The 23291-nt window shown below is 44.0% G+C and overlaps 1 protein-coding gene across 1 annotated transcript in view; it reads left to right on the top strand.

Moving 5' to 3' along the window:
- The window catches only part of arfgef1 (ADP-ribosylation factor guanine nucleotide-exchange factor 1 (brefeldin A-inhibited)), a 91260-nt gene that overhangs the window by 36327 nt on the left and 31642 nt on the right, over positions 1-23291 (top strand). The window contains exons 3-13 of the mRNA XM_079489294.1: positions 1909-2065; positions 3437-3583; positions 5167-5346; positions 8713-9049; positions 9936-10064; positions 11522-11769; positions 13149-13282; positions 20418-20652; positions 21714-21813; positions 22385-22524; positions 22907-22919. Of these exons, the coding sequence (XP_079345420.1) occupies positions 1909-2065; positions 3437-3583; positions 5167-5346; positions 8713-9049; positions 9936-10064; positions 11522-11769; positions 13149-13282; positions 20418-20652; positions 21714-21813; positions 22385-22524; positions 22907-22919 (1820 nt within the window). The remainder of the gene's footprint in view (positions 1-1908; positions 2066-3436; positions 3584-5166; positions 5347-8712; positions 9050-9935; positions 10065-11521; positions 11770-13148; positions 13283-20417; positions 20653-21713; positions 21814-22384; positions 22525-22906; positions 22920-23291) is intronic.

Raw genomic sequence — 23291 nt, forward strand, 5'->3', positions numbered from 1 at the left:
TTGGGGTGACCTGATAGCCGAATGGCTAGGGTGCATATCACAATGCTCCGATCAGCGAGTACCCGGTTCGATTCCCAGCCAGCAAGACCATTTACTGAATGTCACCCCCCTGCTGGCCTTGTTTCTACCAATAACAATTTTACAATGTAGGCATTTAGCAGACGCTCTTAATCCAGAGCGATTTACATTAAGCAATAACAAAAAGCATGGCATACATCGATCACATATATAAAAAGTAGTTGTCATGAAACATGTGTAAGCTAAGAACGTAACAGTGGATAGTATAGTATGTAAACTATACATACTATACTATATTATATATTATACATGACTGTGTACTATAAAGTGCTATGACTACATAAAATGCAATTCTAGTGCTGTCTACGTAACATGCTATAAGTCTGTTTAAAATACTATCTAAGTCTACATAAAGTGCTATATTTAAAATACTATCTAAGTAAAGGAAAGCATCTCCCAAACTATCTTGGAAAGGAAATGGGGAAAGGGAAATCAAATGAATGAAAGGCACTGAAGAACACACATGTCCCCCTTGGAGAGCATCCAGATATGCCTATGTTTTTATCTGATCTATTATTGACTTTTTCCTCTCCTCTCCTCTCCTCTCCTCTCCTCTCCTCTCCTCTCCTCTCCTCTGCGAGGTCACCCCTTTAAAGGAGCTGATGTCATCCTTTTTCTCTGCCAAGACATAAACAAAAAAAAAACCCACCCTGGCACCATGCCCCCCTCTCTCTTTGTGTCCACCTCCCTCCTCCACTAAGTGCACAGTGCAGTCTGGGTGTGGTACCACCATGGCTGCTGCTGGGGGAGGAGGATGCTTCGGACTTGGAGACATGCCATTCTTTACATCTACGCCTCCAAAGAGAAAGAACGGAGAAGCGTTTTGATTAATGGTGCAGTTATGAGCCCATGACTGGTAGATGCTCGCTCAGCGAAAAACAAAAAACGAGGCCTAGTCGTTGAATATGAAGCCTCCTCTACCAAGCCTCTACAAAGCCGGAGAGATGTATTTCCAGCACACTATACTGAATACAACGTAATAAGAAAACTATGTTTACTTACCACCTTCTCACCTTTTATTTATACTCGGAAATACAGTTGAGGGCAAGCCCTCGTTTTCAACGTAGCCGAGGTTACAATACACAAAACACAGTCACAAAACAATACCTATTCCCCTGAGGTTAGCATGTTGCATCACCGGAAGGATGGAAATGCAGGATCAGCATTTGTCTTTTCTTCCCCCCCCCCCCCCCCCAATATCTTAGCACATGGGTTCCCAAAGCGGGGACCCCTAGGGCTAGTTGAAGGAGTTCAGGGGGTACCTGGCACAATTAGAGATGAGAGGAACCAAATGGACCCTTACGGGTCTGTAACAAATGGAATTTAACTCTGAGAGTGTACAAAACCCTGACGGGTCCATTTGGTTCCATTTGTACACTCTCAAAGTTAAATTAACAGTGGTTTTACGATATAATTTGGGGTACCAGAGATAGAAATGCTATTAAATCAGGGGTCCGTAGCATAATGCTTGTGAAACTATGAGAGTCCATGAAATTAATATGTTTCGGAATCACTGCTAGAGCTGTAAAAATCCTCCCTTATCAGGGTCACTGGCATATGTTTTCAAATGGGGGTCCCTGGCCTAATAAATGTTGATTTGGGGGTCCTTGACACAAAAAAGTTTGGGAACCCGCACACAAAGGCTCAGCGCTTTGCTCGACATGATATCGGTACGAATTGAAGTGGTAGTGAACACCAAACGTGGTTCTTTAACATGCGCCGCATGTCAAACAGGAGACTTGTGTTGACAGAACCAGACGCCGTGATCACTGTTCTTATTTTATCACACTCTCCTCCCTCTCTCTCTTTGTATGTTCTCTTCCACCCCAGTCCGCCCACGGGAGATGGCAAATCGGGCTCCAGCACTTTACCGCCGATCAAGTCGAAGACCAACTTCGTCGAAGCCGACAAATACTTCTTGCCGTTCGAGCTGGCGTGTCAGTCCAAATGTCCACGCATCGTCATCACCTCACTGGACTGTTTACAGGTCAGTGGTCGGGGGGGGGGGGGGGGGGGATGAAACCCAAGTGTGTGTGTTTGTATATGAGACATGAAGTTGTATTTAATGTGCTCTCCGCGGTCTATTGATGCCTATGATCCAATCAGAGTTGTTTTTGGTAGCAAATTTCGATTTTCGTTTTAGTCATAGTCTCTTGAATAGGTCTCATTTAGTTTTAGTCCCTTTTTGTCACCTGGAATGTTTTAGTGTTAGTCTAGTTTTAGTCGACTAAATGTCAAGATTTTAGTCTACTAAATCTACAGTTGATTTAGTCGACTAAAATGTATTTTGGCGGGCCTTGATGCCATCATAATGACTGATTTTACACTTGCTGAAATTAGCGGATCTACAAGCCCACAACGCGTCGTGCTGCGACGCGTTGTGGGCTTGTAGATCGGCTATTTTCAGCATGCAACCAAGTGTAAAATGATTTATACTGGATCTCTCCACTATAGTCCCTTCCTAACATTTTAGTCTAGTTTTTATTTGTTGACGAAATTGTCACTATATTTAGTCTTAGTTTTAGTCACCGTAGCTTAGTTTTCATTTAGTTTCCATTCAGTTTTCATCAGTGGAAAAAGGTAGTCGACGAACACTTTTCGTCTTAGTTTTAGTCGACGAAAACAACACTGGATCCAATGTTGGCCATGTTGCACTGAGCAGTGTAGTTCATGTTTGAATGCTTCACCATCAGTGATTTCTGAATTCAGTTAAAGCTGCTATAAGCAATAATATGTCAACATTTTTAATACCTTTTTGTTTTTTTGGTATTCAGACAGCCAGCAATGGGTAAAACGCTCCCCAAAAAATGTAGTCTCTGTGACACATCTAGGGGCCACAATCTGCATTCAAAGATTTTCCTAGAAGCTTTGTCATTGGTCGATTTGCCTGTCCTGATTGGTTAGTCATTTCGACCGGGATTTTTTCAACCAATGACAAAGCTTCTAGGAACATCTTTGAATGCAGATTGTGGCCCCTAGATGTGTCACAGAGACTAATTTATTTTGGGGAGCGTTTTACTCATTGCTGGCTGTCTGAATACCAAAAAATAAATGAAAAACAAAGTCATTAAAATGTTGACATATTATTGCTTATAGCAGCTTTAAAGCTGAATTTAGCAGAGTGAAAGTCATCATGACTACCTGAACAAAGTGGCTACCATCTCATGGTATACATCACGTTGTGTGTGTGTGTGTGTGTGTGTGTGTGTGTGTGTGTGTGTGTGTGTGTGTGTGTGTGTGTGTGTGTGTGTGTGTGTGTGTGTGTGTGTGTGTGTGTGTGTGTGTGTGTGTGTGTGTGTGTGTGTGTGTGTGTGTGTGTGTGTGTGTGGTGTGTGTGTGTGTGTGTGTGTGTGTGTAGAAGCTGATTGCGTACGGTCACCTGACAGGCAGCGCCCCGGACAACACTGCCCCGGGCAAGAAGCTGATCGACCGAATCATAGAGACCATCTGCGCTTGTTTCCAGGGACCACAGACTGATGAAGGCGTACAACTACAGATCATAAAGGTGTGCACTACTCTTCCCTCTTGCACGTGTGTCTGTCTGGAGAGATAGTGATTCATTATATTATATATCTGTGTGTGTGTGTGTGTGTGTCACACACACACACACACACACACACACACACACACACACACACACACACACACTTGCTTGAGCCCATAGCCCAGAGTATGGTCGCAAATCTCTGTGGAAATCACTACCAGACACTTGTGTCAACAATGTTTCAACAATATTTTTTTAATATAATTTTTATCCCACGATTTTGTAACCCATTTTTCACCCCTGTGTCAATTATCTAATGTGATCCTGGGCTCTACACACCCTCCGCCAACCTAGTCCCAAGTCCGTTGCTCTCCCCATGTCCCCCATATATTATATGGGGGACATGGGGAGAGCAACGGACTTGAACTCATGCTTCCTTCATGCCTGAGTTTCCAAGTTGCTCCTTTTACACACATTCTGCAACACAACACAGCTGAACCATTCATACCATGAAAACACAGTATTTCCCTGATTGAGCTGTACAGATAGCATTGATTACTGTCTAATGCTCGGGTGTTGCAGTTGTAAAGTGCCTTCCCACTTTATACCATTAATTGGCATAACGACTAAATTAGGGAGGAAAAAAAAGAAGAAAAAGCCATGCTGGCTTGTGGTGGACATTTTTGTCAAATCGATTTTTGCCACGGACATAACGTGTGGACAACAATAATACATAAAGATCTACAGTAGCCCTGAATGACCGTTACATGTCTGTAACTTACGGGTCCATTTGGTTCCATTCGTACACTCTGATAGTTATGAGGGTCTTTGCAAATAAATGACTCCTAATACGTGTGTCGTAGGAAAGTAAAGTACAAATAAGTACATAGCTACATATTCTGAAGACAACCTGGAGACTTGACATTCAGTTACTGGGTCTTATGATCAAAATAAGAATATTATAAAACCTTATAAAAGTCTTTGCCACGGACACATTTTGTCTGTGTACGGACCAGTGTTGTTTTCGTCGACTAAAACTAAGACGAAAAATGTTCGTCGACTACCTTTTTCCACTGACGAAAACTAAATGAAAACTAAATGAAGACTAAGCTATGATGACTAAAACTAAGACTAAATATACTGACAATTTCATCAACAAATAAAAACTAGATTAAAATGTTAGGAAGGGACTAGTGGACAAGAGATCCAGTACAAGTCATTTTACAATTAGTTGCATGCTGAAAATAGACAATCTACAAGCTCACAACGCGTTGCAGGGCGATGCGTTGTGGGCTTGTAGATCGGCTATTTTCAGCAAATGAAAAAATCAGTTATTATGACGGCATCAAGCCCGCCAAAATACATTTTAGTCGACTAAATCAACTGTAGATTTAGTCAACTAAAATTGTATGATATATATATATATATATATAGTCGACTAAAACTAGACTAACACTAAAACATTCCAGGTGACTAAAATGTGACTAAAACTAAATAAACTATTCAAGAGACTACGACTAAAACTAAAATCAAAATGTGCTGCCAAAAACAACACTGGTACGGACCCATTGCTGACCCCTGCCACCTCCCTCCCTCCCTCGTAGGCCCTGCTGACCGCTGTGACGTCCCAGCACATAGAGATCCACGAGGGCACCGTCCTCCAGGCCGTGCGGACATGTTACAACATCTACTTGGCCAGCAAGAACCTCATCAACCAGACCACGGCCAAGGCCACGCTCACACAGATGCTCAATGTCATCTTCGCCCGCATGGAGAACCAAGCAGTATGTCCTCACACTTCAGTACTGTAGCACGCACGCACGCACGCACGCACGCACGCACGCACGCACGCACGCACGCGCAGGCACACATACGCGCACACGCACAGGCACACATACGAACGCACGCACGCGCACACATACGCACGCACGCACGCACGCACGCGCACAGGCACACATACGCACGCACGCGCGCACGCGCACAGGCACAAATATGCACGCGCGCACGCACGCACGCACACAGGCACACATACGCACGCACAGGCACACAAGAAACAAGGTGGCAACACTCACTATACTACTCTATTGCTTGGGAACAGCAATGTATAGCAGCCAGTGAAGAGAGAGAGAAAAGAAATGGAAAAATACAAGCTCACAACACATCACAATGCGACACGTTGTGAGCTTAGTAGCAGTATGTAAGGCTTAAGTGGGTAAGGTGCTGCATTCAAAACAAGCTTGCTCTAATGTCATCTTTTTTTCTTTTCAACTGACACCCCCCCCCCCCCCCCCCCCCCCCCCTCCTCCCTCACTCGCCTCCCTCCCCCCCTCCCTGTCACCCCTTTGGACACATAGCTTACAAATCACAAGCTATCTTGGTCTCTGGCCTCCAGAAAGCGTGACCGCCAGGTAAAGCGTATACAGGACTGTCGTGACTTGCCTGATCTAAATTCTGAACTCTCCTGCGTGTGTGCGTACGTGCGTGCGCGCGCGTGTGTGTTGTATCAGGCTTAATTCATCCACCCATCCACCCACCCACTCATGTGTTTTCCTCCTGTGCTCTGGAGCCAGTATGCCATGTGGTTCCATCGTGCTTGTTGTGGCCTTCGTTGACTTGCCTAAAAATCATCTTCTGCTTCCCTTGCACTTATTTCACATTTTACGTTTTCATTCACTTGCGGGCGCCTTGAATGTGCGTGCGTGCGTGCGTGCGTGCGTGCGTGCGTGCGTGCGGGCGGGCGTGCGGGCATGCGTCAGCGCGTGCGTGTTTTTTGTTTTTGTTTTATGGCAGCCATGGCTCTCAGTTTTGTCACTTTACTATTGTTATTGTTTGTTTGTTTGTTGTTTATCCAGTGAACCCAAAATACTTATTTCAAAGCGGTGACAGGCTGGTGCTGAGTTGCTGCTGACTGAGTCAGACTGAGTCAGACTGAGAGAGACATTATAGTAAGAAACAAGACAGTGACAGAGATGGAAAGACAAGGCAGACATTGAGGCCGAGATGGGGAACAGACTCGCGTTGTCACTGTCCCGTGTAGCGTTAGCTCGTTCCACACAAGCGTGAGGCACTTTGTGTTGTGATGTTGTGTAGATATGTTGTCACCTCCTGCCTGTGGTGCAGTCCCACAGACAGCCTTTTACCCCCCCCCCAACCCCCCTCCCTCTCTCTCTCATCCCTCAGTCTCAGCCTGACTGAGGTGGCATTTAAATAATGAGCTTATTCTGTTCGCTCTGATACGGCTGTCCCCTCAAGTGTAGCTGCGTGCGTGTCTGGCCCAGTTACCATCGCCCTCGTTCAATACCGATTGTTTTGCTTGGGCCGCTGCGTCGTCGAATTTAAACATTTAAATCGACCGAGGCATAAATAGATTTTACAAAAACAAAAGTCGTTTGTGTGTGTATGGTGGATCATGTGACCCTACAGTTTTGACTGCATTGGCAGAATATAGTAAAAAGATGGATTTTTTGTGGAGAAATGTCAAGAAACGCATAATGTTATGAACTGTCTTTGTTTAAAATGGACCACCTCTGCTAAAACACAATCACATTGATCATCAGCCCTCCCTGGGCCTGGCAGATTTATAAGATTAGGTATGGTTATTTTCTTAGCGGCTAATCTGGAGCAGAGTAAAGGATTACCATCTATCACCATTGTTTTTTAACGCTGTTTATATTTCCATCTGTGGCCTGACTCTCTTTAGTTGAAACATGCTTTTCTATCTCGTAGTGGCTTGGTTGTTTCCATATTTTTAATGGTTTGATTTATTTATGTTCCATGGACAAACCTATAACAATGCACTTGGATTGAAACTGCACCGTGGGCTGTAATTAGTTGAGCTTGGCTGAAAAATAAATAAAACTAGATATAATTGACCGTAACTGCTTGCAATGAATGTTTCCCGCTTTCTTTTGGACGTTTTGTAATGTTTTATGTTGCAGCAAATCAATGAACGTCATAATAATGCATCTTGCGTTCACTTCTATTCTCTATGCAGAGATCAACACTGAAGCAAAAGTTATTAAATAGTTTTGCTTAGAACCCAATTGTAGCCATTACTTTCTTTTTTCCACCTTTTTTTCCAATTTTGTAGTATGCAAAACGACTACATACTGTAAGACAATGTTATACATTTGGAATTTGCCAGTTCATTACACTGATGATGAAGGCATAGAACTGAAACACATCCCCATTGTCCTGTTACCCGTCTTAACTTTAACCCATTTTGACCTGAGATCAGATTAAAAAAATGTCTGTTTTAAAATTACAGTTTTCTGAAAAAGCTATGTTTCTGTGTCAGTGGTTCTTCGATTTTTCAAAAATAGCAGACCTACAAGCTCGTAGCGCGCCACTCGGTGGCGCGCTACGAGCTTGTAGATCTGATATTTTTCAATAGCTAAAGCATAACATAATGCTAACACCAAAAGGGGTTCCTGCCCAAAATGGGTTAAAATAAAGCACCTGACGGACAGAACATTGAGTGCCGCTGGCATCATTATCTTTATCATTTTGCCAGTGACCACACTGTGCTTCTGGATACCCGTCCAGCAAACTGAGGAACTCTGAACTCCAAAATAGCATCACTGTCCCGCGCTCCCCATAATAAGCAAGCAAGCATGACGCATCAGACATGCTGTATGAGCCCATTTCCCATCAAAAAAAGACCTCACGCCAACACACGGAAATAGCTTGGGTTCACGTAAGGGAGCAATCGGAGCATGAATCGATTCCACACAGCTTGTCTCACCGCTCGCTCGGTAGCATGTCCAACTTCACAATGAGTGCTCATTCATAAAATAATCCATCCTGACACACTTCTGATGTTTAAAGAGGCACAGAGGAGCCTCTTCTGTGTGTTCTGCAGTCCCAAAGCCCCCCCAGATGACACCTGGAGGTGTTGTGGCTGTGCTTTGGGCCCAAAGCCCCCACATGACACCTGGAGGCGTTGTGGCTGTGCTTTGGGCTCTGTGAGCCCTCAGGGAATATTGGCAGGCTGTTGGAAGCTTGGAATTGGTATAATGAGCCTCGTTTCTATTGTCTTAACCATCCTCTCTCTGTCTCTGTGTGTGTGTGTGTGTCTGTGTGTGTGCCTGTTATCTGTGAATACATGCACTTGTGTGTGTGTGCGTGTGTATGTGTGTGTTTCTGTACAGCTGCAAGAAGCGAAGCAGCTGGAGAGAGAGAGACATCGGCAGCACACAGAGCCTGATGATTCCCCCCAGCTCCAGAACCATGGCCAGGACAAGGGCCCAGAGGAGGTCCAGGAGGCCAACGGGCCTGTCGTCACACCCACAGCTACCATTCCATCCACCCCATCCACCCCGGCCCCCGAGGGCAGCAGCAGGGCTGTGTCTGGGGAGGAGCAGGAGGACGACCAGGGCGAGTCGGAGGGCCCCGCCGACGAAAACCCTGACCCGGAGAACGGCTCCGTCTTCTGCCCGGTGGAGGACGAGCAGACGGAGGCGGACCAGGGCACCGCAGCGGCACAAAGTAAGGCTTCAAGTAGGAGTAATAATGGACCACTGGGGCGCAATTAGGGCATTCACTTCTAGAAATAAATATTTGTACATTTAATTAACTGTGTACATTGGTGACTATAACTATAATCTACCTGATCTTGAGGCCTACAAAATCGGGGAAAAAATAAAAAAAATAAACTTTTCTTTTTTTTCTTATCAACTAGTCAACTAGTACCAACAAGGTTGACTAGTGGATTTACTAGTCAACTAGTAAACTAGTCAACTAGTTGCTTAATGCCCTAGGCGCAATACATGCACAGTACACATTCGTGGACCCCGGATTATCTGATGTTATGCATCCTAGTAAATTCAATGAACTAAATGGTAGCGCGTTGAACAAGCGATAGAAGGAAGAGAGCCAAAAAGACAACTCCATTGATGGTGATATGCAGGTTTTAGTCTTGAGTGTATGCAAGTTTGTCTTCTGCAGCAGTGGTTCCCAAACTTTTTCATGTCAAGGACCCCCAAATTGACACTAATTTAGTGTCGATTTGGGGTTCCCGCGGACCCCCATTTTGAAAAGACATGCCAGGGACCCCCATGAGAGACGTTTTTACGGCTCTAGCAGTGATTCTCAACCCGTTTTATTTCAAGGACCCCCAGTTTGACATGCATTAGTCTACGGACCCCCGATTTAAATGGCATTTCTATCTCTGGGACCCCCAATTTATATTGTAAAATCAATGTTAATTTAACTCTGAGAATTTAACTCAAGAGTTACAGACAGACCCACAAGGGCCCATTTTGTTCCAAACTATCATTTAGCTGGGGACCCCCTGGAACTCCCTCGAGTACCTGGGGGTCCCCTGGACCCCACTTTGGGAACCACTGTTCTACGTGTGTCTGTTCCTGTCCAGATGCAGCAGCGCAGCAGCGCGAGGACGCACGGGATGGCGATGAAGAAGAACAGACTACAGACTATGAAGAGAAAGCCCAGGATATTGTCCAGAGTATTCTGCAGGAGGTTGTCAACACTGTAGCAGGAGGTGAGAGCCAATTTTCCATAAATAGCTTCGGTGCCTTTCCTGCTGGGGAAACGGTAAAGATAGGATAGGGTCACAATTAACACCTCGGAGATCCCTGAAGTTCCCTATTGGGAGTATCCTTCTGCGCTGGTACGTGTCCGCCTAGGATCAATATTAGATCCATATCATATTAGCCCATTTAGGCCTGACGTCGAAATAAAAAAAAAGTCTTCTGAAAGAATATATGTGACTAAATTTGACTGAGGGACTGCCATTGGATTTTTTTGAATTTTCGTTTTTTCATGTTATATGAAAGCAGAGAATCATAGCTTCAAATTGACATATTGGTTGTTCAGTTTGACCCACCAGTTTTGGAGATATGGCATATAGAGTAATGTCTTGCAGAAAACAGCGAGTTGAGAAAACAGGCTTGAAAGGTTCACTTCTGTGGTCTCTAACATTACACCTAGCTACATGTTTAAGCATTTATTTCATATTTACATGTCGATTTCAGCTCTGACACTTATTTCAGACATGCTCTAGTATGTGAAGAGTCTGCCTGTGCTATTAACTCATTTTTGAAAAAAAAGAAGAAAAAAAAATCTCGTCTGGTGAAAAGCTGGAATTTGCGCGACGGCAGTCTCTCAGTCAAATCTGGTCACATATATTCAAAGATTTGTGCCGCATTTTCACGATTTTTCAAAAATAGCAGACCTACAAGCTCGTAGCGCGCCACTCGGTGGCGCGCTATGAGCTTGTAGATCTGCTATTTTTCAATAGTATAACATAGTGCTTAGTTAAAACACAAAGGGGTTCCCGCCCAGAATGGGTTAGACCGGATATTGTCTGTGAATTTGGATATCGTACTATAGTGAAATGTTCTATAAAAATATAAATATGGGATTGGGGAAAAATTTGTATTCGGCAGATACTCAAAATCAAATGGTCGGAATCGGATCAGAAGCCAGAAAACCTGATCGGGACGTCCCTAAGTGTAACACATTGTGAGCTTGTAGATCAGTTGTTTTCGACACCATCGTACGAGGAAGTACAAATCAGTACTATCACAAGTGATAGTACCCAATATTGTTGCCAACATAATAGCATAACATAGTCTAACAGTTAGAATTCAACATACGTGTAAGAAATTGGATATTAAAACGTATTTATTTTATTTACATAAAAATTAACCCATTCAGGCCTGACGTCGAAATAAAAAAAAAAAGGTTTTCTAAATCATGACAATTTTCGGAATGATTTGAGGCACATTTTAACGATTTTTCAAAAATGGCAGACCTACAAGTTCATAGTGCGCCACTCGGTGGTGCGCTATGAGCTTGTAGATCTGCTATTTTTCAATCCCTAAATTATAACATAATGTTTGCTGTCAAATGTGGTCTGAAACATTACAGGGAAATCTGGAATTTTGAGTATGTGTTTTTATTTTTATGGAAAACCCTATTTTTTTTCTTCTGCAGGACATTGCCTGGACCCTGCACACCTGTGCTCTGACACCAAGGAGCCAGGTGTAGAGGGCGAGTCAACGGAGATGGAGCCCACAGAGGGGCTGACGGAGGTCACCCAGAGCTCCCTGGAGGACGAGAGCACGCTGGGCAGCGACAGCGAGCATGTCCATGCCAATGGCATCCCTGGCACGCCCATCTCCGCTAGCTTCACCCCGTCTCTGCCCGACGACAGGCTCTCTGTCTCCTCCAATGACACTCAGGTTAGAGAGAGGAGGGCGGGGAACCAGCAGCCATTCGCCGCAGCAATATAGTGGCATGGTGCTTTGTTTTATTTTTGGAATTTCAATTTCAAATGCAGCGAAAAGCTGCAGTTGCGACTTGTCGATGTTAATCTTCCTGAAGTTCTTTATTTTCCTGAGTCCTGTCTAAAAGGCAGAGTAAAGCTATGTAATGTGACGGCTGCCTCTAAGCATCACACTCGAAGGGAAAATAAAGTACATTTCCCCACAAAAACACCACCATATAGAAGCCTTTCATAGCGGCCGTCAGAATACACTGGAGCACACATCTTTGCATGTGAGAAATATGTTGATTTCCTAATTGTTACCTGGAATAATTTTGTCGAATCAACAACGCATTTCTTTTTTTGTGGGATAACCATGAGAAAAATGCTCATGGTTTTCATGTACATAAAAAAAACAAAAACATTCTTGTTTTTAATGTTATAATTAAACATTGAGAGATGGGGGAAGACATGCAGTAAAGGCCGTGTCGGGCTCGGGAGTCGAACCCGCGGCACACTGCGACTGGATTACCAGTCGGGTGCCCAGACGGTTACGCCACCACCTGGGCCATTTGGGCTATTTTTGCGTTGACTTATTTAATTGATATCAACTTCTCTATGGTCTAATAGTGATGTTTTACTCATCCCGGTTCAGATATGTATAGATTGTTCAGATATATAGATGTTATGGAACTAAGGGGCGATTCATACTCATTGTAGAGCCTACATATTCATTGTAGAGCCTACAATGTGACGTCATTTGAGGTTCAGGGGGGGGGCGGGTACCGTCCTAAAGTCGGCTATTCGGTGCTACTCAAAATTTCTGACGAGCCGAAATCATTTCGGCACTACAGCGGTAAAATAGGAGTATGAATCGGCCCTTATTCAGACTTCATCTCAACTTCAACTTTGTCACATCATCACAAGTTTACATCCAGTACAGTCGGGTATAAGGAGTTGTTGGGTGAAATTACTTTGTGGGGATGCAATGGCAGCAAAAAAGTAAGCCATCTGACTAAATAAGAAGAGAAGATTATGAAAGAGATTTTGTCAGTTAGTGCTGAGTGCTACTGATTTACCATCTAGACATGTATAATAGATCTAGACATGTATAATAGATTGCCAAGAAACTGCAAGATCTGTGTAAGCTCTGTGTTTAATAGTCATGCATGAACTCCTCGGTAATCGAGCTTGAACAAAACCTCCAGTAGATCTCTGTCTCAGGCAGCTCATCCGGCAGTAATTATTATGCCGAGTGGGCGAGGAAACTGTGAATGCAAATGCATTCATGAAAATGCACATAATTGACCTGCTGATCTTTGTTGTCGTTTTGTTGTTGTTGTTACTTAACTGTAGGAATCCGGGGTGACTCCGGGCCAACCACCAGGGGCGAAGTTCTCCCACATCCTCCAGAAGGACGCCTTCCTCGTCTTTCGCTCGCTCTGCAAGCTCTCCATGAAACCCCTGTCGGACGGACCACCTGACCCAAAGTAAAATCATTATTCTGTCTTTTGGTTTTGGTTTTTTTAACGTATGAATCTAATTCATCTAATTTCTGTTGTGAGAGGAGAGGTTGAGATGACATTTTCTGACCACACTCTTGCCAGCACTTAAGTTCAGTAGTCATGTTTTACCGGGGACGGCATCAGTGAGTGGTCCAGTTCAGTAGTCATGTTTTACCGGGGATGGCATCAGTGAGTGGTCCAGTTCAGTAGTCATGTTTTACCGGGGACAGCATCAGTGAGTGGTCCAGTTCAGTAGTCATGTTTTACCGGGGATGGCATCAGTGAGTGGTCCAGTTCAGTAGTCATGTTTTACCGGGGATGGCATCAGTGAGTGGTCCAGTTCAGTAGTCATGTTTTACCGGGGACAGCATCAGTGAGTGGTCCAGTTCAGTAGTCATGTTTTACCGGGGACAGCATCAGTGAGTGGTCCAGTTCAGTAGTCATGTTTTACCGGGGACAGCATCAGTGAGTGGTCCAGTTCAGTAGTCATGTTTTACCGGGGACAGCATCAGTGAGTGGTCCAGTTCAGTAGTCATGTTTTACCGGGGATGGCATCAGTGAGTGGTCCAGTTCAGTAGTCATGTTTTACCGGGGACAGCATCAGTGTGTGGTCCAGTTCAGTAGTCATGTTTTACCGGGGACAGCATCAGTGAGTGGTCCAGTTCAGTAGTCATGTTTTACCGGGGACAGCATCAGTGAGTGGTCCAGTTCAGTAGTCATGTTTTACCGGGGATGGCATCAGTGAGTGGTCCAGTTCAGTAGTCATGTTTTACCGGGGATGGCATCAGTGAGTGGTCCAGTTCAGTAGTCATGTTTTACCGGGGACAGCATCAGTGTGTGGTCCAGTTCAGTAGTCATGTTTTACCGGGGACAGCATCAGTGAGTGGTCCAGTTCAGTAGTCATGTTTTACCGGGGATGGCATCAGTGAGTGGTCCAGTTCAGTAGTCATGTTTTACCGGGGATGGCATCAGTGAGTGGTCCAGTTCAGTAGTCATGTTTTACCGGGGACAGCATCAGTGTGTGGTCCAGTTCAGTAGTCATGTTTTACCGGGGATGGCATCAGTGAGTGGTCCAGTTCAGTAGTCATGTTTTACCGGGGACAGCATCAGTGTGTGGTCCAGTTCAGTAGTCATGTTTTACCGGGGATGGCATCAGTGAGTGGTCCAGTCAATATGTGTTTTGACCCAGCAAAAAATTGCAACAGTAATCATTCAAGGTTTTATTTGATCCCTAGGGCCATCCAAATAACATTACCTTTTTTATTTGCCTTGGTTTAAATTTAGAATGTCCAAAAATCAGTTGATCATACATATGCAATTTCTCATGGCGAGCAGGGAGCCAATGCAGCCAAAATGTTTGCCACTGTTGTGAGAGAGCACGGACCAGAGCGAGCTTGATAGAGAAAGTAAAGTTACAGAAAGTAAGGCAAGGCGTGTGGTGTGGCTGAATTCACACTCCTACGTATGTGGAGCTGCCTCTACGTCTGTACGTTACAGCCTGCAAAACGGCGGTAACGAAGCTGTTGGACTTGGATTGACTGGACAGTATATGGAGATGATGAGGCGTCACACATCTTAATGGTGATTCACCTCCCTGTCTCTTGATGCATAGCAGCCCTCCGTAAATGGCTGGTTTCCTCTTGTGAGAACCAATAGGAATACGGTAATCTCATTTTGCCGGCGTGCAATATTGCATTTCGGGCCATGCTGTGGTTTGACGAGATGGGCTCATGTGATGGATGGGGGTCAGCCTGATGGAAACGGTGTTGTGTAAAAACAGGGTTTCCTGAGTGTGGTCGTTTCTAAAAGTAACTAGATCCTGACGGGATCTGTTGGGTGGCTTGGTTTCTTTTTACTCATTTAGACCTGAGAAAAGATTCTACAAATGCTTCTAAATCCTGACGGTTTTCTGAAAAACCTTATGTTTTCTATGTTGGTGGTTCTCAAACATTTGGCCGCCGGCCACCATCTGAAAATATGTTGTTCCAGGGACCCCCCCAGAAGCAAAGATTTGAGTAAAAAACGTTCGCTCTGAAAGAATATATATTCAAAGATTTGCGCAACATTTTCACGATTTTTTCTAAAATAGCAGACCTACAAGGTCGTAGCGCAGCACTCGGTGCCACGCTATGAGCTTGTAGATCTGCTATTTTTCAATAGCTAAAGTATAACATAACACCAAAAGGGGTTCCCGTCATACATGGGTTAATACCTTAATTTTGTATTGTCAGAAGGCCAATGTTAGATTCAGTCCATAATATCTGAATAATACACAAATGCTGTCAAAATCGCCCGTTCCAGACAATGTGCATAGATAGATGCATAATTGTCCACACAGCTGTTGCTTGCTTTATGTTGTCTTTCAAAGCTTTGTACCCCTATTAGGCCAGTCAATCTAAAGTCTGACTGCCCAGTCTGACTGCCCATTCTGGGCAGAATTCTGGGCAGTCAAACAAGAGAAGCTGGGACACATTTCTTGTTTTGCCACATAAATCCTACTCCGTCTGCTTTAGCTGAGACGGAACGCATTGCAGAGAAGCAGCCAATCTCAGCAGCCAGCCAAATGTGTGTCATGTAGCTTCCAAATTCTTTATCTGGCTATTGTTGGAAAAACACGACGGGGAAAGACGAGTCCCGTGATGGAGAAGACGCCATTGATGAGGTTGCCCTAGCAACCATCTGCTGACTGTTTTTAGGCACTTGCGGCGGTAGATCGAACAGGCTTCTTTCGCTTTCTCCATTTCTTCCGTTTGGTGCCTCAGCCAAGGTTTGGTGCTGCAGCACCTAAATCCCGTCGGTTAACCCATTTAGGACTGACATCGAAATTTTTAAAAATCCCCCCCCCCCCCCCCTCTCTCTCTCTCTCTCTCTCTCTCATATTAGCAGGCAACAGTGCAACACTATCTCTCTCTCTCTGTTTCTTGCACGACAGCGCCCCTACTGGTACTCATGAGTCACACACATTAACACGAGTCACATAGGTGAACACGAGTTACATAGGTGAACACGGACATTGCTGTTCCTTGGAGTGGTTGCACCACTCAAAAAGGTACTCTAAATCATGACAGTTTTCTGATGTGGTGCTCAATATTTCATGTCAAGAACCCCAAAAATTATCTGTATTTGGCCGCCGACCCCCCCATCTGAAAATATGTTGTTCCAGGGACTCCCCCAGAAGCAAAGATATGAGTTAAAAAAATGTTCGCTCTGAAAGAATATATATTCAAAGATTTGCACCACATTTTCGCGATTTAAAAAAAAAATAGCAGACCTACAAGCTCGTAGCGCGCCACTCTGTGGCGCGCTATGAGCTTGTAGATCTGCTATTTTTCAATAGCTAAAGTATAATACTTAAAACACCAAAAGGGGTTCCCGCCCAAAATGGGTTAATACAGGCCTGTGCAGGGTGAGTAAAGAGTTTACATATCAGACCAGACAGTATGCTGCAACAGCTTCTGAGGAGATGGTAGTATCTGGCTGCAGTCTGCCTCCCTTTCAGAGCTTAAGCCGCCTGAAGCTATGCAAGATCAATGTCACACTTTGACACATTCTGGAATGTGTCATCTGAAATTGTACAGTAAGGCAACGCAAGTATGTAATGATATGGGTTTGAACAAGGGGTTTTTATAGCGGGTAATTTAGAAGGATTGATTTTGTGTTGTCTCTGTAGTTTGCGTACTTGTGTGTGGAGTATGTTTCGGGGCTTTAGGCTACATACTTCTAGACCAAACATCCACTTATCATTCCTCTTTCGTTGCGTTTTCATTTAATCATCTTAAAAAATATAAAATGCTCCTCATTATATTATTTCCTACTCCACAGCAAGTTTCCAAATCATATATTACTTACTGCCAAAGACCTGTTTTTAGAGAATTGTTCTAAAGTAAACAGGGTCTGCACCTATACCTAATGGGTGGATATCCAGAACGTAGTTCTGAAATCAACCAATAGGAAAGCCATCTCCCATTGCCTTCAAGAGCCAGGTTTACCCGTGTTATGAGAAAATGGAAACTTTGAGTATAAATAATTCACAGAGAAGATTGTGTGCACATCTCAATGCCTCTAGAGCGTCGCAGTCCCGCCCCCTACCATGGCCCAGGAAATGATTCTCCGTTCATTTTCCTCATAGACATTTCAAAAAGTATTTATTCAAAGATGTTTACGCCGCGGACAAAGCCAACTCTTGTCGTGACAAATCATGACAACAAACACAATTTTTTGGGGCGAACAAATAATTAGAAAGAAGAAAAAAACGGCAGGTTACAACACTTTTTTTGTTGTTTTTCTTCTTTGTAATTATTTGTTTGGTCCAAAATATTGTGTTTGTTGTCATGAGTTGTCACGACTCGAGTTGGCTTTGTCCGCGGCGTAACCGTCTTTAAATAAATACCTTTTGAAATGTCTATGGGAAAAATGCATTGGGAATCATTTCCTGGGCCTGGCGTCGTCATGACAGGGGGCGGGACTGCGATGCTCTATATTCAGGCCAGGTGCTGGATGTCAGGCATCAAGGCAAACATCAAAAAAGAGGACAACAATTTTGCAAAATTGTTGTCTTCAAATAAAGTAAGTCTCGGAGCTCTACGAACTGGTGTGCGGATGTTCTTCCTCTTCTTTGATCTTTGAGTATAATACATGATCATTTTATACTGTATTCACTGTATTATTGAGTGGTGCAAACCACTCCAACAACCAGCTTTGTCTGTATGTTTGTGTACGTGTCCGTGCACAGGTGAGCATGGTTGCTATGGTTAGTGTGTGACGTCACTGACATAGCTGATCAGACTATATAAGACCTTGCACCACTCAGTTCACACGGGTGTGATTTTTATCCTTTGATAAGCATTGCATCTGGCCTTGCTGGGATATTCATATTGTTACTGTACCTTTGAGTGATGTATTGTTGTAGTATGTTTTGTTCATTGAGAATGTCTTTTGTCTATCATATGCTGGCAATCCATGACAGACAAGGTTATGCAGTAAGAATTATTGCTTACTGCGCAAGTCTTATCTCTCATTTTGCCTCCTTTAACCCATTCTGACCTGAGATCAGATTAAAAAAATGTCTTCTACATCCTGACAGTTTTCTGAAAAAGCTATGTTTCTATGTCAGTGGTTCTTTGATTTTTCAAAAAATAGCAGACCTACAAGCTCATAGCGCGCCACTCGGTGGCGCGCTATGAGCTTGTAGATCTGCTATTTTTCAATAGCTAAAGCATGACGTAATGCTAACACCAAAAGGGGTTCCCGCCCAAAATAGGTTAAGACACTGTAACCTTTTTTTCTATCTGAGAACTGCTTAGACTTCATGTGTGAGACGAGTATCTCTCTCCTGTTTATAACACCACAAAGACAGGTTGTTTTGGTGTATATTATGCACCCAAATGTGAGATGAATCATCAATGTATAATTTTGAAGCGATACCTGCACCTGGCACGTTGCCATTTAAATGTCAGATTCAGCAAGTTGGAAGAGAAGTAAACCGTTTTTCTGCTCGGGTGCACGAAGTGAACGCACAAACATCTCTGGGAGCAGCAGGAATCCATCTGAGGTGAAGCAGGTGTGGGATAGCCTCGGAAACCCAGACGTTTTTATTTCCAGGGAGGAAAAAAAAGTCTGGGTCTGAGTCTTAGAGTATATATGAATAGAGACGGCACCCGGATGAAACCCTGAGGCGAAATGGACATAGTGGCCGAATTTGATATTGCAGCGTGGGCCCAAACACATGAACGCGCTGGTCCGTTGACTATCATTGTGCACGTTCACGATGACACGTGAACGCTGAATGCCTGCAATGATAGTCAGTGGCAGCGCGTTCATGTGTTTGGGCCCAATCCATCCCAGAATGCACTCTGTTCCTACCCAGAATGCACAGTGAAATCGCCTCATGCGCTTTTGAGCAACTTAATGCAAGTGGATGGGAGGAGAACTCGGGTGCCGTCTCTATTCATATATAAGGTCTGAGTCCACTTCAATTCGGCATAGAGTAGTGCAAACGTCGATCACTCTCTGCGGATTTCTGATCGTCTGCACCTTTGTTAAATTGACACACACCCGTACACACACACACACTCCTCTCTCTCTCTCTGTCGCTCTAATTAATTAGTCTCATGTCCAGCAGCTGCGCACAGTTTCTCCCGGCGGATCCTGCCGGGAGCTGCCTATGCCATAGAAAGCATAGGTGAGTTCCAGGCTAGGTGTGGGAGGACGCAGTGATGAGCATGTCCTTATCTTCAGGACTCACCAGAATGGCTGCACGGGGCTTTTTTCTACCTATATTGATAGAAATATGTGCAGAGACAAATATCACCCTCTCTGCCCGGCTTCCCTCACCCGAACATGGCCTGTTGTGTTCGTTTCAGACACCCAGCGAGCTGGATGCACCGCCGTTGATTCAAACCCACCTAGCCTCTACGTTACGACTCAAACCCCCCTAGCCTCTGCGTTAGTGGGAAGGAAGGTGCTTTTCCTATGCGCCGCACGAGCACCATAATCTTAGGTCAGGTTTTTGTTGATCAATACGTTTCTACTGTCTCAAGATAGCAATGCACCAACAATGCGCCTGACCACACCTCATTTTAACCCATTTTGGGCGGGAACCCCTTTTGGTGTTTTAAAGCATTATGTTATACTTTAGCTATTGAAAAATAGCAGATCTACAAGCTCATAGCGCGGCACCGAGTGCCGCGCTATGAACTTGTAGGTCTGCTATTTTTGAAAGATCGTGAAAATGTGGCCCAAATGTTTGAAAATATTCTTTCAGAGCAAACGTTTTTAGCTAAAATCTTTGCTTCTGGGGGTGTCCCTGGAATTACATATGTATTCGGCAGCCAAATACATATAATGTGTGGGGTTCTTGACATGAAATATTGAGAACCACTGATATAGAAACATGAGGTTTTTCAGAAAAAAATACATTTAAAAAAAGACATTTTTTTAAAATGGCCAGGCCTAAATGGGTTAAGAACAAAACACTTGAGGGAACACAAATTGGAATATGTCAAGTCGGAAACTAGAAAGGGCTCTTTGAGAAGTGTGCCCACTTTGCGCCTGGCGTAAGAAAGGGCCTGTTATATAAAAGTTTAACAATACTGTAAGTTATCCGTTCTATCTGCCGCAGGTCCCATGAACTCCGCTCCAAGGTCCTGTCCCTCCAGCTGCTGCTGTCCATTCTGCAGAACGCTGGGCCCGTCTTCAAGACCAACGAGATGTTCATCAACGCCATCAAACAGTACCTGTGCGTGGCCCTGTCCAAGAACGGCGTGTCCTCCGTGCCAGAGGTCTTTGAGCTGTCCCTCTCCATCTTCCTCACGTTGCTGTCCAACTTCAAGACCCACCTCAAGATGCAAATCGAGGTAACGCAGTACTGTACTGTTGTGCTGAACCCAAACATCTGTTTATCTGCAGCACTTCGCCAGGCACTTAGATTTATCTTTTTGGGACTCTCCTGATTTAATTTCAAAGCCATCCCAGAATGCGTATGGCAGTTCTGTCGCGTCTCGACGTGACCGTCATTCTAACTCAAAATCACACCAAACCCTCTCCCTTCCTCTGTCTGAAAAATAACTTATCTGACAGACTGCCACAATCTCAAGGCAGCAGGCAGCTGACACAGATGATTTATGCGTGACTATTTTCTTTTTTCTTTTTATATATATATCACTGCAGTAATGTCGTTCTGCCTCAGCGCAATTGAGTTGCTTTCAATATAACCTGCTTTCTGATTAATTGTCCTGTCTCAGTTCTCAGTCATTTCAGGCATTTTCCAACACACATCCATCCCAACTGCATTTGATGTCTTGATATCCACTGTGCTTACAGCTGTGAAGGGAATCTATATAGGCTCCTCAAAGGGGTTTTTATTTTTTATTTACCCAGGGAAGTAGCTGAGCACAGGTGCTCATTTTCAGCAACGCCCTGCACATAGAAACACACACACACACACACACACACACACACACACACACACACACACACACACACACAGACACAGACACACACACATTAAAACTTGGGGGCTGACCAGTACAACCACAGTCTTATACTGTTGGCCACTAAGCAGCTCCAGGGGGAGCAGTTGGGGGTTCAGTGCCTTGCTCAAGGGCACTTCAGCGGTGTTGGGTGAGTGATGACAATCACTTCCCCACCCAGATTCTTCCTGCCCGTCCGGGGAATCGAACCGGCAACCTTTCGGCAACAAGGGTGCTCCTCTAACCCTTAGGCCACCGCTGCCCCAAAATGTTGTTAGTGTGTTGACAGATGATGGTTCTGCTTGTTAAAACAATAACATACTGTACCTGTGGTGGTAAACGTCAGGAAACGTTGCCAACGTTTCTAAGTGTAGTTCTTATAATATAATTTTAATTTAGTGTTTATGCTTTTAACCCAAGGTCTGAATCACTGTCTTACCATTCAGGTGTTCTTCAAGGAGATTTTTCTGTACATCCTGGAGACGTCTACCAGCTCCTATGATCACAAATGGATGGTCATACAAACTCTTACAAGAATATGTGCTGGTGGGTAATATCTGTGTCTGAAAGCTAAATATTTCCATTTGCTCTTCAGCTATTGGTAGTTCATTAATGTGTTTGTCATATTGAAGTAGTTATGTTACTATGTGAGTACTAGAGGTTAGGGAGGTACTGTAGTTCTATTGTAGTTCTATTGTAGTTCTATTGAAAAATAGCAGATCTACAAGCTCATAGCGCGCCACCGAGTGGCGCGCTACGAGCTTGTAGGTCTGCTATTTTTGAAAAATCGTGCCTGAAATCTTTGAATATATGTTCTTTCAGAGCAAGTTTTTAACTCAAATCTTTGCTACTGAGAGGGTCCCTGGAACAACATATTTTCAGATGGGGGTCGGCGGCCAATGTCATATATATTTAGGGTTCCTTGACATGAATATGTTTGAGAACAACTGACATAGAAACATGGGTTTTTAATAAAACTGTCAGGATTTAGAAGATTCTTTTTAATTTTGACGTCAGGCCTAAATGGGTTAAAGTCAAGAACATCATGATAGTGTCCTTTTCTACCGTTCAGAATGATGAAAGATGACATGCTTGTTTTGGTGTCTCTTTTTCTCAGATGCTCAGAGTGTGGTGGATATCTATGTCAACTACGACTGTGACTTGAATGCTGCTAACATATTTGAGCGGTTGGTCAACGACCTCTCGAAGATCGCCCAGGGCCGGGCGGGTCATGAGCTTGGCACGACACCTGTTCAGGTGACATTTCTGTTTGTATTTTAAACAAGAACTAGAGTCGATAATCAGGTTTATGAATGCTCGACACTGTAGGCCTGCTCCCTCATCTACTATACACAAATACTGTAGAGGCAGCTTAGCACATAGCACCCCTCACACATCATACTATAATATTTGAATGGTCCCCGCACACAGGCACCTGACATTGCACTTACAAACATAATGCACACATGTACATGTTGCTATTGCTGCTACATGGTTTAACTTTGCCCTTTTTGTATGAGATATAACAAATAAAAAGTCTGTAATCTTGATGAATGATTAATCACACTAAAAGAAGAAAGCGCGAGCAAGCACTCAGTTGAATAATTCCACGTAATGCTGTAACGGGTGCACGGTTCAGGAAGATATACTCTGTGAGAATAAATACTAGGGATGTCCCTTTTTCAGTTCCGATCCGATACCTACATTTCTGTGTTAGCCGATACCAATACCGATACCAGTGTCGTGATCTCATGTTGTGTTTATAGCTATCTAGCTATATATCTCGTGTTGTGTTTATAGCAGACTCCTCCCTCAAATATGCACTTGCAGTTTGGGCAACTCCAAAGCAAACACCCAACATTTTATTTACCTGCCAAGTAAATGCCAGCACTCACGTTGTATCCTTTTAGGATTCTCGTTTTATTTTTCGATTTCCCCCAGCAGACAACAACAGACAGATGGACGATTCGGCCGTGTGGCCTTCTTCAACTCTAAATCTGCTTTAGAGTTGAAGAAGGCCACTC

This window comes from Electrona antarctica (assembly GCF_951216825.1).
Source record: "Electrona antarctica genome assembly, chromosome: 20".
NCBI lineage: Eukaryota > Metazoa > Chordata > Actinopteri > Myctophiformes > Myctophidae > Electrona > Electrona antarctica.